This window comes from Dermacentor andersoni, chromosome 2, assembly GCF_023375885.2.
Source record: "Dermacentor andersoni chromosome 2, qqDerAnde1_hic_scaffold, whole genome shotgun sequence".
Classification (NCBI taxonomy): domain Eukaryota; kingdom Metazoa; phylum Arthropoda; class Arachnida; order Ixodida; family Ixodidae; genus Dermacentor; species Dermacentor andersoni.
Genome location: NC_092815.1, coordinates 160025694 through 160044523, shown reverse-complemented (window position 1 = coordinate 160044523; position 18830 = coordinate 160025694). Strand labels below are relative to the sequence as shown.

The following is an 18830-nucleotide window of genomic DNA, read 5'->3' as shown; positions in this document are numbered from 1 at the left end:
CATGCTTGTGCCATAATTACATGACGTTTTGAGTACAATTAGACATAATAGTTGTTCTACATTGTTTTGTTTTTTTTCCGTTTGGCCTTCATTGTGGTACGACAGTAGGTGGTAGTCCATCATTAAAGGAAATACAAAAATGCGGAGCAAGCTACAATTGTTCTCAAGTGGGTGCTCTGAAGACCGTTATGCAACTGAGACAAACATGCCCAGTAGCTGTGCTGCTGCAGCAACCCTGTGCCATGGTAAAGTGCACTCTACTTGTGTGTAGAGCATGTACTGTACTGATACTGGTGCTAAGCACAGAATTTATGCTGAGTGAATGTGACTTCATTACTGCATAACTTCAATTCCATAATTGGGAGATTTGCTCTAAAGTGAATAACAAAAAAGATTATTAGTGAAACTTGATTAAATATTTAACAGCACATTGCAAATTGCTGTGCAATGATGTGCACCTTTTCAAGCAATCCGGCTATTGCAACAGCATTGCACTATTTGCAACTGGAGACTTTTTTTAATTATCCATGCAAAAATTGAGAGGAGCCCTTCAATCTATGACAACCACAGACATTAAGATGAAGTGGCACTCAAAAGACTGGACAAGTCTGCGCACTTCTGCATGTGGCATCCTTTGACCCCTGTTCCCTATTAATGAGCACATAATAAATAGTCATCCAGCTGCATACTACTTTAGCAGCATACAGCTTAATATCTGCAACATAATATACGACACTTGGCTAGAAAGCATGTTTACTGTTAATGTTCTAACAAAAAACTATTGTTCTAATGCACTATGCTGTATCCCAAGTGAATAAAGTGCGTTTTGCTTGTGAAAAAGTACATGCAACACATTTCGAATGCACCAAACAGTATTTACGACAAATGCATTTTCAGCTCAAAAGCATTTTCAGTGGCACAACCTCTCTTTTTTTAATGTCATCTATCCTATAGCTACTGCTACCCAGGTGACATTGCTGCTATTTGAAGGCCTATCATGATTTTGCAGCCAGCAAAGGTCACGCAAAACACCTGCTGTATCAAGAGTAAAAAAAAAGATGTAGCTGAGAAACAAGACTTTCTATGCCATTTAGACTAATATATCTCTGCTACAAAATGGCAAGAGAGAACAAAACCAAGTGGCTAATTGCACGCTCCATAAAAGGAAAAGACCTGTAGAATGTCCCCTGTCTGGAATGCAATGCCAGCTTGTGCACATGGAATGAGGTCATCATCCAGAGGGTTGTAGTCGAATAGGGCACGAACGTATATCTGGAGAAAAAGACAACAAACACACGACACCTTGAGGCTGCGAAAACGACAGTGCTGAAAAAGTTCTTTTTGCACAAGAGTACTGCAAAAGCAGAAAGCAGAAGCAGTCAAGAACTAAAACAACAACGCCACAAGAGAATCACCTGTTAATCGTGCAGCACAATCAGCAGCTAAAGGGCCCGAAAACCAGGTGTACATTAAAATTCGTTCCCGATTTGTGATCTTACAGCAATGTCCAGTTAATGTCCTCCCGCCAGACTTTTTTGAAGGAATGCAACAGCAGCCGTGGTGCAAGTACCATAAGCCATGAAATTTTGCTCTTTGCTCTCCCAGATACTCTCTCCCTCATCAATGCCCCTGTCTCTGCAAGTCTCTATGAGGATTGATTGATTAACTGATTGATTGATTGATTGATTGGTTAATTCATTCACTCATTCATTCATTCATTCATTGATCAACTTATTCATTGTGAGCGAGTGAGTGAGAGGTTAGTCGCTCAGGTTTAAAGTCCCAAAGCAACACAAGGGCTATGAGATGCCATAGTGAAAAGTTACAGGTCAATTACAACCATGTAAGTTGCCTTTGCAAGCACTCAAATATTGGTTCACAAGCCTTCATTGCATTCCACCTCACTGCAGGCATGTGTTGGAGCCCTGCCATCAGAGTGCTGCCTTTCTCTTCCTGGGCTTGGCTCCATGGTTACTCTACACGACCATCCACAACATTAGGGCAGACAAATTCCTCTTGTGGTGTTCCATTGGCATCCAGTTTTGCCAGTGGAACACTCCATTCAGAGTTTCCCTCAAGGTATCTTTTAGGAAAAACAGCCAAACACTCCAATCCTGGTGTTGTAGCATCAACACTAAAGCCAGAGGGCGGGCATGAACATTTACTTGAATCAGAAGGCTCCTACAGCACTTTCAGCTGCGGAATTTGCCCAACATCATGAGTAGGCACATTGCACATTGCACTCGTTTGTCCAGAACATCCCAACCTGTCTAGAGGCCCTTTCAAGATTCAGAGCAGTTGGATGCACTTCAACTGCCTTCAGAAACGTAAGCTTTATATGAACGCGATACATTTTCTTCTGACTTGAAAAAAGAACTAAATCTTTTTGAACCTTCTGCAACTCTGACAGCCTCTAACATTCACAAATGTGTTAGAATTTGCTAGGTGCTGATGTGCTATTGTTCTGGAACAAGGTATATGTTTTTGAACCGAAGAACGACTATACAACATAGTGCATATATGCTTCCATGCAATGGTTGCACTCGTCAACATAAAAGAGTTTTCACTTGTTTTACTCCACAATAGCTCGTTGCCTCACTATTTTACTGCAAAGTGACCAATCAGCACTAAAATTAATATGTGCAAAAGTTTAACAACTAATGGTTGTCAACTCTGACACACAAGCAATATGTGCCTGCTCACAACATTGCGTGTGCCTGAGAAAGCCAAGCTACATTACACACACTACTATGTTTCTACCATGCACATAAGACAAAAAAACAGTAGAGGCAGGCAGGACAAGACAGTATGTGAAAGAACATGCAAGTAAAATATACAAGCATGAAAATTATGCTAGGAAGTGCCCCATTTTTAATAGCTTACAGATTTAAAGCCAGCCTTTTTTGAACAGTTCCAGTGGCAACCTGAGCGTCATTATCATGGGCTGAAAACTCTAAAGCTTCTTTAGAGCATGGTGACAGGGCTAGCTTGCAAGCAGCAAGACAGTCATGCAGACTGTATGGGCATGGGCTCTTTAAGTCGTAGTTAATTTTTCCTGTCCCTATCTTAAACACCATGGAAATGTGTCTAAAGGGAGGCTAAAGCAGTTCATGACTTGTGTTCATGACACTGAGGAAAAGTTCTTACGGGAATGAGCTCGTGACAATGAATGTCAAAGCTGAGAAATTAAACACAAGTTTTAAGTCTGCAAATGTTTCCTGCTACGACTGACTGCAGATTTGGCACCAAGAACTCTGATGAAGAGTTTACTTTTTCTTCCATGACTTGCAGGAACGTGAAGAAAACATTGTCAGTAATCTCTACCTTAGCCTTGGACGAAGTTAATTTGCATCTCAGTGTGCCTTGAAAAGGTTGAAGGGAGCCAGAAAGAGGACAGTGACATCCTCAGCATTTAAATGAGACACCGTTTGTCATTGAGATAACGAAGGTACGAGTGTCTAGGATAAAAATTAACAGTAGTAAAACATCTACCAGAGAAAATTACTAGGCATACAATGAAAACTTCTTTTTATTTTGGGATATGTCAATGGTACACAACTAGAACACAGGTTACACAGTCACCCTGTCTCAAAGCTCATAACAAAATAATGTCTGAATACAGTGAATATAACCGAAGTTAGCTAAAACAAAAAACAGTCCAACGGCAAATTCTGCTAGTAATTTCAGAATAAGAATTGATACTTGGTAATTATTCATAAGATTTCCTAGCTAGTGAGTCGATTATACATAATCAAATTTGATTTTATGAGTAAAACTTCCTAGCTTACAACCAATTGAGCATGCGTCCTTTCCAGCAGTTCAAAGAATAACTATACGTTGACCAATGAGAATTTGCTGCAACAAAAATACAACACAGACTTGTAGAAAAAATACATGCACAAACATTTTTGAGCCGGCTAGCTATACAAATTGTGCCAAATGAAACAACCATATGTCTGTAGTTTTTTTTTATAGGAGCCATGCAACACCTTTTTGGGAATGCATGTAACGTCTGGCCCCACTTTAAAGGGCATCCCTTCACTAATCTTTCCAACAATAACTTCTTAAATGCATTATGTATGAGCACAGTTGCTCGCAAGCAATGCCTTGTCCCTGAAATGCCTTCGTGACCTTCCCCTCTTCTTCTCTACAACTGCTAGCCTTCTGGGATTGGTGGTAGCATGAACTTATGCCTTAGGTGCTCTGCTCACTCAGCTGTCATCGTACAGATGTTGAATTCCAATGGCAGAGTCGGAGCAAGTTTTTCTGCTCGTTTTGGAGAAAGTTTGTTCCAATGACAGAGTGAGGGCGGGAGTGAGGTGTTCCAATGAGAGAGTCAGAGGGGATTCAGAGTGGGAGTCACTCCATGGAGCAGAAAAAGATGCTCCGCCAAAATCGGCGGAGTGGACCGGAACTCTGCGTGACGTATTTCCTTTACGACTTTTGTCTGCTGGGAGGCGCTGCCAGTCACGACTCGTGAGGAAGCAAAAGCTGCTGCACGCTTGGAGAGAGAGCCATTCCGCAATTTAAAAAAACAACAGGTGAACGGCGCTGAAGAGACAAGTGACTGGTGCGGCGATGCTGGGGGCAAACAGCGGAAGGAAATGACAACACGCAAGGTATCCTGGGTAACTCGGCGACAGAAGTTCCGCTTCCGCCTTGCTCTGGCGGCACAGGTTGTGTTCCACTCGTGGATTTGGAGGCGTTGCTCTATGCCAGAGTCGAGTACTCACTCGCGGAGTCTGTCGGCCACTCCGACTCCGCCATTGGAATTCAACATGAGTTTTCACATCAGTGGAACGGTGTTGTTTCCTTCCAACAAATAGTGGCATCGCTACATTGTTGCTGAGATTTCTAAAGAAATTTGTTTCAGCAGACCTTGCTTCATATCAGAAAAAGGGGTATGGATTGCATGAGCGATACTCCTGCCTGTCTATTTGGAAGTGATATGTGTTTTTTTCCATTATTTTTCTTAGTCATGATAAACCTGTGCGCATGTGCTCTTGACTGTATATTTCCTTACGGCCTTCTTGGGAACTCGAATAAATTAGTTGCGAGTGTAGTGCTCATGGCGTCCTGTATTGTCTTTCTTATGTCTGTCTTATTTGCACTAGAATGGCTATACTAAGTGTCGGCCAACCAGCCCAAGAACAAGTTATTTTTTGCTACAGCTGTCAGCATGTTCTGGCTGATTTTAAATAGTGCATGAGATTGTTGCCATAAATTGTTGTTATAGCCAGGCTGCGTCTAAAATCTTTTACCTTTGCCTTGCTCAATGATACGCAATAATATGGCCAAGTGAAGTGTCGATCAAATTTTCTACTATAAAACTAAGGAATGAGAACATCTAGGGCTATGTTGAGATGACTCTCTGCAGTGTTTGAAAACAGCTCAGATACACAAAAGACAACGGGGCACACAATCCCACATGAGTAGCGACAAAACACAATATTTTAGCAATGACAGTGTTGTCCATTATGAGGCCGTAATAATGTGTGCTGCTATCATTAATGCATGTTAATTCGCAAGCACTGACGAACGTGTGTCATCACACCTGGCTACAAAAGGATGCAATTCAACAAACTGTTTGGGCTTGTTGATATGGTGCTCTGTCTTGTATACCCTTCCTTCTTTCCCATGTACTTGCGCTAAACAAAGCTTTCTCTAAAAGTATGCAAACCCAACACAATTTAAGGATTCAACTGTTGCTCAAAAGCACTGAACTATGCCTTTTAATCTGAACAATAATACTGCTGTTGAGGATATTGCTTCTTCCAAAGCACAGATTAGTAGCTATATCTAAAGAAATCTGGCCAACACTTATCCCGTCCATTGAATAACATAATAGGCATGAAATGCTTGGTGGGGGCCTGAAAATTTGCTCAAAAATGAAGTTGTTCTTTTCTTTCTAAATGAAATTGTAGCTGTCTGCTGTGCATGCAAAAAAAAATATCCAGCTCGAGTATTCAGGACAGCCCTGTCTAGCAACTAAGAAGGCGTATTTACCACGTTTAAGAAAGCGCTGCAGGGCACCTTTTGTCATAATCAGCATAACTGCATATTGCATTAATAAAAGCTGTGCATCTAGCAAGTTCAAATGGTTGACCACTACAATACAATGCTGACAGCTGAACCGCTTAACAAAAAGCAGAGTACATTACACAAGTTGTATCTAAATTCTTTACAAGCTATTGCACAACACAAAGAGCAAGTTCTCCAAAAGTCAGCGTATGAGTATCGTTGAAAATACTGCACGGACATTAACTATGTTAGTCTTTACCATCACAACACGAGATGCCTCATGAATGTTGCCAACAGTTGCAAACTACTCTTTAACCTTAATCTCCATTTCATAGAATAATAAAGCAAATTGCAAGAGGATACATGGGGAAAGTAATAGGAATGAGCGACAGTGCATTCAGAGAAGTTACAAGCTCATAAACAACATATGATAAAGCAGCTACCACAAAGCCAGTTGTTCTGCCTATCACAGAACACTAAGCCCAAATATACAGAATGGAAAGTACATCTTCCCACTTCTATGGCCACTGGTAGACGGGCTATTTATGTTACATATACTCATGTATTCAACAAGGTATGTGTATTCTGAAAACTTCTGCATGGCACAATTTGTGTGTGTATATACTTTGACACAACAAAGCAACTGATGACAAAAGTAACTGCAGTAATGCCTGGCAATCCTGTCATTCACTACGTGGCAAAAGCACATCGAGGTCACTTCTCTCACAAGTAAAGCCTTTGCAAAAGATCAAAAGCCATCACACACCTGGTTACACTGTACTTACACCTCACTTGCACCATTTAGATATGCGTATACGGCACACAATAAGCTAGAGCTTAATTTACACTACAACTGACGACAAGAACACTTGCAGCAGTGCCTTACATCCTTGCCATCCACTATGGTGGAAACATGTCAATGGCATCATTGTCCTTATAAGAACATTTGCAAAAACTTAAAAGCCATCATGCAAGTGATTCTGCTGCACTTACACCTCATTGTATTAAGTCTTGGAGTACTATGGGTACAACAATAACACCAATAATTGGTCCAACGAAAGCTCTTAACATTTGTGCAGAGGTTTTGCACTGAAAACCTTAGGCAAAAACTGCCTGAGTGCTAATGAGTGACAAGAAAGTTAATATGTATAGTCATAATGGATAAGCAGTGTGTCTATTAGCTAACAACTTATTGGCACTTGACAGTAACTCCTGCACCAGTGAGCCAGTCTGACTGCATACAGCCAAGCAAAACAATTGGAAAACACATTTAGCAAACACAATCGGCAAACAGTTCGTCAAGTAATCCCTCTACGAAGTGCTGCCATAACAGGTGTGAATAAAAGAAATATCTGGATGCATGTAGACAGCCCACCATACCAACAATGTTGTGCATCTGTATGGCACTCAACTGAGCCTTGCGCGCACATTAGCTAACATATACATGGTGTCCCACATAATATGCACTGAACTTTAAAGAGGTGGCTTCATCTATGTGGATAAAGCAAACTACATCTTGGTTGCAGTCCTCTGGAAAGATTCCTAGAATTGTTTGTTTTACCCATACCTGATCACAAATGGTTAAGTTTATTAATCTTATAGACACTACACCAGAGTAACAAGTTTTCGAGTTGCATTCCCAAACATCAGTTTCAGCTGTTTGGAGCACCCCGTCTTTTTTGTAAATATTTTTATCGCATTTAAAATCAAGTACAGAAAATTCATAAAAAGCTGGCATGGTGCCTCACTTGCGCACACCTGAGCATTGCTGCTTGCAAACGCAATACGAATGAACTGAATGTGCTGCATGTCTCATCTACACTGCACACACTCAAGCGTGTGCACTGTGTGTGTCTAAATTAAGGGAGTCGGGTATAAATGGCCACTGGCTTGTTAATGCAATTACCACTCTTTGCCTACATCAGGCACTTTGAATCTATCTATCTATGTAGCCTCTTTGGCCAACCAAGAGAGCTAAGTTGTCTGCTAAGTTAGACCAATAGGCAAGTGGTTGTGGTCGTGATGCCAGCATGGTCGTTCTGTTGTTGTCATTCCAGCTTTGCTATCTGATTCTTGTCATGCCATTGCGGTTCCGTCGTCGTCGTCACATAGTCATTGTGATATTGCCTCCACCGTTCTATTGGTGTCATTCCTTTTTCGTCATTCTATGGCACTCTTGCTGTCGTCATTGAATCATGATTATGCCACTGCTGTTATGCCATTGTCGTCACTGCGTCGTCATACCACTGTCATACCATCGTTGTGATGTCATGGTGGTTGGTCCATCGTTATGACTCTACCTTTGTCATCTGATTCTCATCACATTGTAGTAGTCATGGCATCACCGTCACGCCATCAGCGTCATACCGCTGAAGTCACACTGTCGTCATACCATCATCTTCATTTCAGAAATATCATCCAATTGATGTCACGCTGTCATCGTCATACAGCCTTTGTTGTTCCAGTGACATCATTCCTTCTTTAGCATTCCAGCGCATTCGCAATCAGGATGATTTCACAATCATCCTATTGTCATCATGCCAACATCATCATACCACCTTTGTTGTCCTATCGGTGCTAGTCCATCCTCGTCATGTCGTCATGGCCATGGCCGACGTTGGTGAGCGGCTGTCATAGCAAAGTGGGCCGATGCCGGAGACAGTGCATGTCACACGTAGCTGAAGCAATAGAAATATCGGAATGACAGCTACAAATTTTACACAAGATTTCTTCAGCAACATGGTGTGTTGTTACATTGCTTGAATGCAAATCGCATTAACATTGACAGTCATCATGAGATGGGTTATGTTGGAATATTTTGTGCTAAATCTTAGCAGAGAGGTGAAATTTCATTCATGCTGCATTTTGTTTAATACCACAATTTGATGCAGTACTTGCCTGTTTTGTTCAAAATTAAAACACACACACACATAATTGACTGTTTTGTTAAAAAAAAGCATGCACACACACACACACACGTCTGTGTGTGTGTATTTTAAATTTTGAACAAAACAGGCACGTACTGCATCAAATTGTGGTATTAAACAAAATGTAACAAGAAATTTCACCTCTCTGTTAAGATTTAGCACAATATATTCCAACATAACCCACCTCGCGATAACTGTCTATGTTAATGCGATTTGCATTCAAGCAATGTAACACACCGTGTTGCTGAGGAAACCTTGTGTAAAATCTGTAGCTGTCATTCCGAGATTTCTATTGCTTCAGCTATGTGTGACATACACTGTCTCCGGCATTGGCCCACTTTGCTATGACACTCACTCACCAACGTCGGCCATGGCCATGAAGACATGACGAGGATGGAATAGCGCCGATAGGACAACAAAGGTGGTATGATATATATAGTGTATGCATCATTCGTGGTGATACTGAACAAAAAGTGTGAGTTTTTTTAGTGAAGCAATGGTAGTGCCACCTATCAGTAGTGAGCTTAGGAAATAGCATCTACAAGTAGCATAGCATAGTCAAAGACCCAAACTCCTTTAAATACCTTTTATGTTCTTTTGTATGCCTGGTTGATAGCGTCCGCTAACTTTGAGAATCCCCTATTCTTAGAACTCCCTACTGTGTGAGAATGTGGTATTACTACATGTATTACTACAAACATAATGGCATGCCAAACACAAAAACCAATCATGGTATTGCACGAACGGGTCAGTGATTTCTACACCTGGCTTGCTTAACTATGAAACATTTGTTACAATCTCTTGAAGCACAAGACTGTCCAGTTATAGAAACATGATTCACACACCTAAAAAATGTGACCCTTAAGCATGCTAAACAGACAACTGTGGATACAATTAAGCTGTTGCAAGTGGGTACAATTCTTGTCAGCATTAATTTCATCTTTTGCCATTGCTGAGTGCAGTGATAGGATGGGCAACAGAACTGTTGCACCAATGAGTGACTCTCACTACAGTGATGCATAAAACTGGACCTTTGTTGCTGAAAAGTGAAAGCATCACTTTAAAAGCATTGCCCTCCCCCCCCCCCCCCCTCCTTGCCCCACCTTCCCATGTTTTTCTTTGCCTTTATCCTCATGGCTCAGCACTATATCTCAAGCATAGAAAACTGAACAATCATAACTTGCGACTGCATTTGCACACATTTTCTTCATCACCATGCAAAGCCTATCCAAAGCAAAACAACAGTAAAAAAAAAATGCGACCGGGCAGTAGCTGCAAATGCTTTACCAGGGCAAATGACAAGTAAGAAATCAAGGCACACTATTCCTCTCAAACAGAAGCAACCCTGTTCTCCCTTGCTGCTCTAGCGAATTGTCGACCAGCCCCGGGCTTTTATTTGGAAGACAAATTCTGCCAAGCACACAGAAGCTGCTTCCAGTGAGTGCAGACAGACTGAAGCTCGCCACAGTGGGAATGCACAGTTCTGGCACAGTCTCCAGCGGCCTTCGTCCAATGGTGTTTCCTGCTTCAGGTGGGCTTGTGGTCCGAGCCAATGGCAAAGCATGGAAGCTCATCACTTTGTGCTGTTCTCCTTGAAGAGTTTAGTTTCTACACTAACCTCTCCTGAAAGAGACATGGGACAATGTGTCCAAGCAGACATGCCTACCCCCACACTACATGACAGAACAATAACTGCTTACAGATCCAAATTTCAAAATCGAACACATATGAAACAAGCACTGAAAGGAAACATTAAATTAGGCTATAGTGGTAAATTGCTCTCTGTAGACTTCACATTTGTTCAGTGAAGAATATGTGAATTATTACTGAGGAAAATAAAACACCAGGCTTTTGCATTTTATGCTTGTACCATGAATCAAATGACATCTTAACGAAGTCATGTGTTGCTCAATAGTTTCACCTTTTAGGTACTTTTCATACAAGGAAGGCCTGCAAAACTTTCCGGTTAAGTTCTCATTTATTTTTTAGTGCAGTGTGACTTCAGCTCCCCGTTTTCTTTTTTCTGCTCGCAGCCAACCAACTAGCTATGCAAGAAGTGGCCAAAGTTGATAATGCAGTGTGGGAATTTCAAAGAACTGTTGCCACCAATATGTCACTTTTACAGTGTTTCCTGAAGTACAGTCCTCCAATGCTTTGCTTCCTGTAAAAGTAACCTACTTGCAGTTCCAGAAGTGAAATTTAGTCATGCTGAGCTCATAACTTTTTATTGCGATAGCAATTATATGGACACACCAAGTGAATTTGCACTGTTGTAGCCATCACCGTGAGGTACGGCATATATCAATCTATATGTATGCTATATAACATGCAGTCTATGTGGGTTATATTGCTACACCATTCTAGCCCTAAAGTTGCTCATACCAAGTCTTAAATTCTTGACAAGATTATTCCTACAAACTTTGAGAATGGCAGCCCACAAACAAATATCATGAAACAAAACACCGACAGTGCATGCTCTTTATCTTAAATCTTCTCAGACTTAAATATCAAAAGTGCAAAGCAATAACAGATCTCAAATATGAAAATGATATATTGGCGTGGCTGCGCACTGCCTCTGGGATCGGCCCAGGAAAGACGTTTGAAACATACTCGATATGGAAAAGTGGTGATAAAGTCGCTACGAAAGACGTTGGCTTTAATTATCAAACATAAATTAAATTGTCCAATGGCAGCATTCAAACAGATGACACCTAGCACAACAGCTTGTCTTTACTTAGCCTGCTTACGTTTACTTCAATGCATACTGCCAGTACAGCTACGAGTCTTGCACTTTGTGTAATATTCTAACATGTTGGCTATCGCATTCATTGCTTCGCCCTTATGGCAAAACTATGATAATGTTTTCTAATGTTCCTTCAATGGTAAATGTACCCCACCTGTCTTAATGCTACAGGAGGAATGGCATCATCTCTTGTGAGACCACAGGTAATGATAACATTGGTATTAGGTAGTAATTTTTACATAACCTCTGATGGCAGCAATGCTGGTATGCAAAGAATCTGTGAGCAGAATGTTTTGAAATGCTAAAATTTTATTTCTTTCACAGATGCTCTTATACTGTGCATGGAAAATTGCAATCTGGCAGGGTAACAATAACAAAGCAGCTATGAAAAGACAGACTGCAATGAAAATTACTAATTAAACAAATAGCGTGGATCTCAAGGCACATTCTTCTGTTACCAATAACAGGCCTTGGGGTTCAGTAAATGAATATACAAAAATAAATCCCGTCAAATCTCTTATCTAAAGTAACGCAAGTGTTCTGAACATTTATGTTTTATGCAAATTACGATTCCATTAACCCTTTAAGTGCCAGGTTATTTAGGAGGTGACGCATCTCCAGCGTCAGGTTTTATTCTCCCTGTTATTATAAAACGAACACAACAGTTTACTTTTGGTTATGTGAAGGGAAAAAATGATGGATAATGGCAAATGCTTTCCTGGTATGGTCTTCACGTTCCTATCTGATGTCAGTGACACGGCGAGACATCAATGCAACAGTGTACTGAGATGTGAGTGACACTGAAAGGGTTAATGTATCAACTATTCAGTGATCTTAAATGCCAATACAATTTGAGCAACAGTGATTTTGTAGATCCCAGAGGAGGTAAATCTGCAGGTCTAACAACGCATTAAATAAAACTGAGGTCCACTGGTGTTAAATGCAACACACTCTCTACACTGCATCAAAAGGGTGTCGTTGGTAAAATGTCTCTCAACGAAATTCTAAATGAAATAACAGCAGACTTGCTTTTCAGTATAGCCGTTGTCATCACATTAGTGCAGCCTCATTACAACGTAAATCTGCCGAAATTGTGCAGCTGTCAGAAATATCTGTGGGCCATAACCGGCAAGCCAATAACGAGATCAGGCCGCAAGCAGTTGTATGCCTTTCGCCACAACAGTATGGCCCCATGATATATCGTTGTTATGGCTGTCTCCCTGTATTTTTGGATATGAAGAACACATTCATATTACTTGTCGATATACTCAAATGCGCAAAGCAGGTACAGCGTCCAGAACACTTTACTTTTGCATAGATGTGAATAAATATGCTAGGGCCTACTGTATGTAATTCAGTATGATGCCACCTTATGTACCATTCCACAACTCTTAAGAAAAATGAGACCCCCAGGAAAGACATGACTGCCTACCTCAAGCCCTTTCAATCTTGGCACACTTGAGGTCACCGGTGCACTGCGTGCCTACTCTATGAAAATGTCAACAACTGCCTGCTTTTATGAGACACTCATCTCTTCAAACTATTACTCCCAAATCTGCAAACATTAATTTGTTAAATATGTTATTGAATGAAGGTATGTGCTGTACCTGAACAAAGAGAAAGCTCTATGTGTGTTTGTCTAGAGAAGACAACCGTATGGCAACCATATGGCACAATGTGATGGAATCTGATGGTTGTGTGTTCATTACATGCTTCATGTACATTACATTACATGCTTAATTAAGTACATTACTCTCTGTCATTCCTCTTATGAGCCACAAGATATCTAAAAATACATAAAGATTGATTTCCATTTAAGCACTAACAAAACCGACATCCTCCAACCAATTCCTCAAAATTATATTATGATCAACATTACCAGTGTCATTTCAAAGAAAATAGTAAATAATATAACCATACAAACACACAGGCAGCTTTCACTATAATGACCATGAAAGCACTTGCACATTATGTACGCATGACTACAGCTAATTTAGTCATAATAGATGCTAAAATTACTTCAGCTAATGAATGCTTCGAGAAGCTGAAAAAAGCTTCCCTGCAGAACATTGAGTGACACCTCTTTGTCAGTGCTGCAAATGTACAGCTTTAGCAGCATCAGTGTTTTTACTAAAGGGGTGCTTACATTTAATAATTAACATTTTGGTCATTGTTGAAAAAACTGAGCAAGAGGTGAATATGAGGATAGCATGTACACAACCCAAGTTCTGACTATCAGCTAAAGCTCACTGACGAAGTGCTATAATCATATACGAGCACGAAACATGCGAAACGGAGTACAAAGCTACCAACATGCCCAGCTTTCAGCGCTAGTAGGCTGTCTGCAACTCCATGTCAGCAAATCCCAGATGTTGGGCAGTGCATGTATTGTGCATTCTCGTACATCCAAGTCTTTTCTTGTACTATTTATGTTCAGCATGCAATTTTACTAACTTTCTCCAGCCTTCAATGCAAATTAAGCTTGATTCAATGCTGAGATGCCTGAAACAAATGCCTAGGGACTTGGATAAGGGTTTGCATAATCCCCAATTACAGAATATAAGACGAAACTGACTATGAAATGTTGGCATATTACATGATGTGACTTCTGCAACATGTGTATCAAGGCAGAACGGTTTAAAGTAGAGCAGCCATGTCTTGGCAAGTTATGGAAACAAAACAAATATTTGCATGTCAAACAAACAACAAAATATTTTTAGTCTAAGATGGCACGGCACCATTAGTATCTTGCAGATCTAAGTTTGTACGAGGGTCAAACTGGACATTGACCAAGATCCCATTGCAGAAATTACATTACAACTTCGTAAAAAAAAGAAGAAAGATGTGCAAAAAATAGGGAGCCTGACGGGTAATTACTGCTTAGCCTAGAGTGTGTAGTTTACAGCAGGTTAATATAACGGTACACTGTAAACTTCAAAAAATATTATCATTTATGCTTGCAATCCTCAAAAAAGATTGAAAAACACTTTGCAGAGAGCCAAGACAACCATACAGAACCATACAGGTACAAAAAAAAAAAAACGCAAACCGATGCAAACAAATGCAAGTAGCACATAAATAAAGCCAGAACAGAATGTATACAAGAAATACAAGCAGCCAGGCATCATATGCACAAGTGTTTTCAAGTATCAGGTCAATCAGGAACAGTCACTAGTCAATAACATACTAAGTAGCAGCAAATTTGCAGCTTATGATGGAACAAACTGGTCAAGCCACCAGAGGTGCCTAACTAGTGTATCATTACAACGAGAACATCCTGTCGTACAGCAACCACGAAATATTGCGAAGTACTGTGAAATACAGTCAAACCTCGATATATTGAACATGGATATATCAAATTATTGCATATACCTAACACTTCCTGTATCACCTGGAATATCGCATGCATCTTTAATTTTTTATTTCAAACGGAGTTGGACGTAAAATGGATACAACAAACTCCGCCATCGCAGACCACGTTCGCTCTGTTGACAGGCAGTGAGCATTCCCGCAACACCCTCAAAGATAGCAGTGGCGCGATGGGCGTTCCCGACTGCTGCGCACTATAGCTGCAAACATCGATCGCGCCGAGGGTGCCATTTCAATGTACCGGCGTACACACGTGGCGGCTTGGCTAGTTCAACAACGTCAATGACACATTGCATTTCCCGCACTGACTCCTCCTCGGTGCCGTGCTCTGCGCCTGCCGCACTTCGCAAGAACTGGCAGTTTGCATCCACAAAGACGTGCGACAGCGAGCGCTCACTGAGCTCACTCATAGATGCCTTGGCAGACACCACTTAATACTTTGTTATTGACAGTGTTTCAAAATGCTTTAATTGAGGGTTGTGGAGATCGCAGCAGAAGTAGCGGCCAAATGAAGACGCTGCCAAGGTTAATCCTCCCGCAAGCACTGATGTTGCCCTGCTCCCGACTTCAACTGAGGCTGTAGCTGCTTTAGCCCTTCTACGCCGTTACTGCGGTGCAATAGAGGGCGCCGGCCTATCGCTTGTGGATCGTTTAGACTATGTGGAGGACTCCGTGTTTAAGCATGCGGCTGCCAATAAGAAGCAGGCTACACTGCTGCAGTACTTTCAGCCAAATAAATAAATACTTTGTGTGAAGCTTCAAGTTAGCATTTAGTTCAGTTAGCAGTTAGTTTGGAGCGCATGTTCAGCTGTGGCGTGCACTCCATGAACAACGATCCCCGATCGCGCCCTTGGTTCACTGATTGATTTGCAGAAATTTCTGACCTGTTTTTTTACGTGATTCCATACATGGCTATATCGAACTGTTTCGCAGTCACCGCGCTGTTTGATAAGCCGAGGTTTGACTGTACTGTTAATGTGATTTAAAGTAAAAGTGTGAGAATAAAATATTTAATGACTTATAGAACACAACTGCTCTATAAAATAAGAGAGCACAAGGTCTGCACACACCTTAAGCCATACATAATCATACTTTCAACCAAGTTAATGCAAAAAAAAGCTCAACTGTAACAAAAAATAATGCAGAATCGCCAAACAAAAGTTTTATGTAGCATGCAAAAATTAAGCATAAAAAGCGAATGAAGGATAGACGATTTGCTGACTAAGAACCTCTGTATCACAACACAGATAGGTTTATTTTCCGGTAAGTAAGCTCTTTAATAATTTAACATTCAATGCTGTCTACCTCCCATGGGTAACATTTAAACAAAACTTCATCGTACCCGAAAGGTACATTTAGTTTATATTTGATGACATAAAACATTACTTCGATTATGTTTACATTGTAGTATTAAATCCAATACACAATACATTTCCTTGGTGTTGAGGTAAGAGTCACCTAAATATCCTGTGCAGTTTGTTGCGTATTTCGTAGCTACTCAACACTGTGAGTCTTAGTATGCAAGAAATTTCCACAGCTATCAAACAGGCGCCAAAGATAGTAGTGGGTAAGCCTTTCTGTGAAACAACAAAAGGCAACAGAAGCGAACATGTAACTCTTGCAAAACTGTCAACCACCTAATTGCAAACAGAATCTGATTCAGTTACATACCTTTCCCTTTTTTTCTAGCAATCATTGATGAGCTGTCTTGCTCGGCAATGTAGACAGTACAATGAGATATCACGTGAAGAACTCATCTTAATTTGTTGCGACTATAAGTTTCTTAGCTGTGAAAACTATAAAAGAAAAAATCTAACAAATAGCCAGAATGATCAAATAGAAAGCCACAGTAGAATAAAAAAAAAGAATTGAAAAAACATCATGGCTTCCCAAATACTGTTTAAACAACAACAGTGACAAGTCCGCTTCAACTCTTCGTTAGTTTGTTTTATCAGGGAAACATTACAATGGCTGAAATGTTTCTGTGAAAGGACTGATGTTTAAACTGCACCAGCTATCAAATATACAAGATACAGTATAGGGGTGTGCTCGAACCTTGTGCAATAGTTCACAAACTGAGCTCCTGGGTTCAATATGAGAAAAGAATAATCCTGTTGACTTCAAGTTGTCAGAGACAACATTATGACATACCTTCCACAGGATTTCTCAAGGCTGTATGTATCACAAAGACAAAAATGGCAAGTCCAAACAAAGGGGACTTAAACAGCAATAACCAGTTTATGTAACACAGGCACACAAGACAGCACCCAAGAACACTTGCAGTTATGATGAGACAGGCATTGAAATTAAAAGCATGGTATTCAACACAGAAGCACATAAAGCACACACCAGTCAGCACACTTTCTGGTGCACACTTTTTCTTTGTCACCACATTTTGCTCTTACAGCAACTCGCATTCACACCAAAAAACAAAAACAAAGAAACATTGAAGCCCACACTGGACCATGCACATTTTAATAAGATGCAATTGAACTTGTATGTTACCAAAACATGAACAATCATTCCCTCTTGTTTGCAGTATAAACTAATAGTGGCTGGTTTGTTCCTCAGAACAGTGAACAACCAGATGTAAAATAAGTATAAACAAAATCTGCAAGTAATGTTCCAAGTGTGCCATTCACAGTATGCAAGACAAGTTCTCTAAAGCTCCCCCCCGCCCCATTATTTTTTAATTATTTTGACAAAGACTGTAACGTTGTTGCTTAACTTGCTGACACCGTACGAGAAAAAGGTTAGGGAAAGAACTAAAGCATCATTCTACCACGAATAAGATGCAGCAACAGTACCTCGTCAAATTATATTCAGACAGATCGCACTCATGTGGTGGCCAATGGCACTATCAGATGAGAGCACCTACAGTTGTAAGCATTGTATCACAGTGGCAGCACGTCTAAGCACCTTCGTCTCTGCCCTACAAATGCCTTAGCCCTCCAATGGCCAAACTGGTCTATGCCTCAACACAAGGTTGCATGAGCACAGCAAAAGCTTAAAATCGTTGACTGGCTGTAATTCTACCTTGTGTTGTGGCAAAGTGTTTGCACCTTGGATAGAAACATTCTGGCATAACCGCATCCAGGGGCAATGGAAATCTCCGAGGCCTTCCACATTTAACACACTGACACTTGTGACACACTTCTGTGGTCCTTGTCCTTTCCACATTGCTAATATTTTCTTGCTTATGATCTTTCCAATCTGTCTGTCCTGATTGCTTACAGCTTCTTATTGAAGGCTCCTTAAGTCATGACTTAATGTTTTATTGAGAAGAAAATAGCATGGCTGACAGTAAAGCATTGTTTATTTAGTTATTTAGTCACGTAAAAGTACTGTAAGCTTTAAGTCTGTATTAAAAATATGCAAACCATAAAGCTTTTCAGCCTTAGACAATTGCCAGTCTGCCAAAGGCCACCTTTGCACTCATGTGAGTGAGTGAATATTGAGAAAAATGAATTAATGCTCTGGTTTTTCTTGAGTGTTTCAAATCTTAAAAATGTGGGCACTGCACACCATTTATAAAAATAAAACACATTCTTTTTTTTGTTGTTGTTACTGTGCTACAGTAACACCTGTACAGTAATCGTATATCCGAAAATATAAAATAATTCCTTCTTACAAAAAATAGATGTATCCAAAGATTAGAAAGGCAACTGAAGGTTCAACACAAAGATGAAGATTGCATTTCAAATATGGCAAAGAAATTACATATTATGCACCTGCCATCTGACTCTCAGATAAATGAACCCTATATATAT

General features: G+C 40.4%; 1 protein-coding gene across 3 annotated transcripts in view; it reads right to left on the bottom strand.

Moving 5' to 3' along the window:
- The window catches only part of CASK (peripheral plasma membrane protein CASK), a 494080-nt gene that overhangs the window by 19596 nt on the left and 455654 nt on the right, over positions 1-18830 (bottom strand). For all 3 annotated transcript variants that reach the window (XM_050187361.3, XM_055076094.2, XM_055076095.2), the window contains one exon: positions 1174-1272. In XM_050187361.3, the coding sequence (XP_050043318.3) occupies positions 1174-1272 (99 nt within the window). The remainder of the gene's footprint in view (positions 1-1173; positions 1273-18830) is intronic.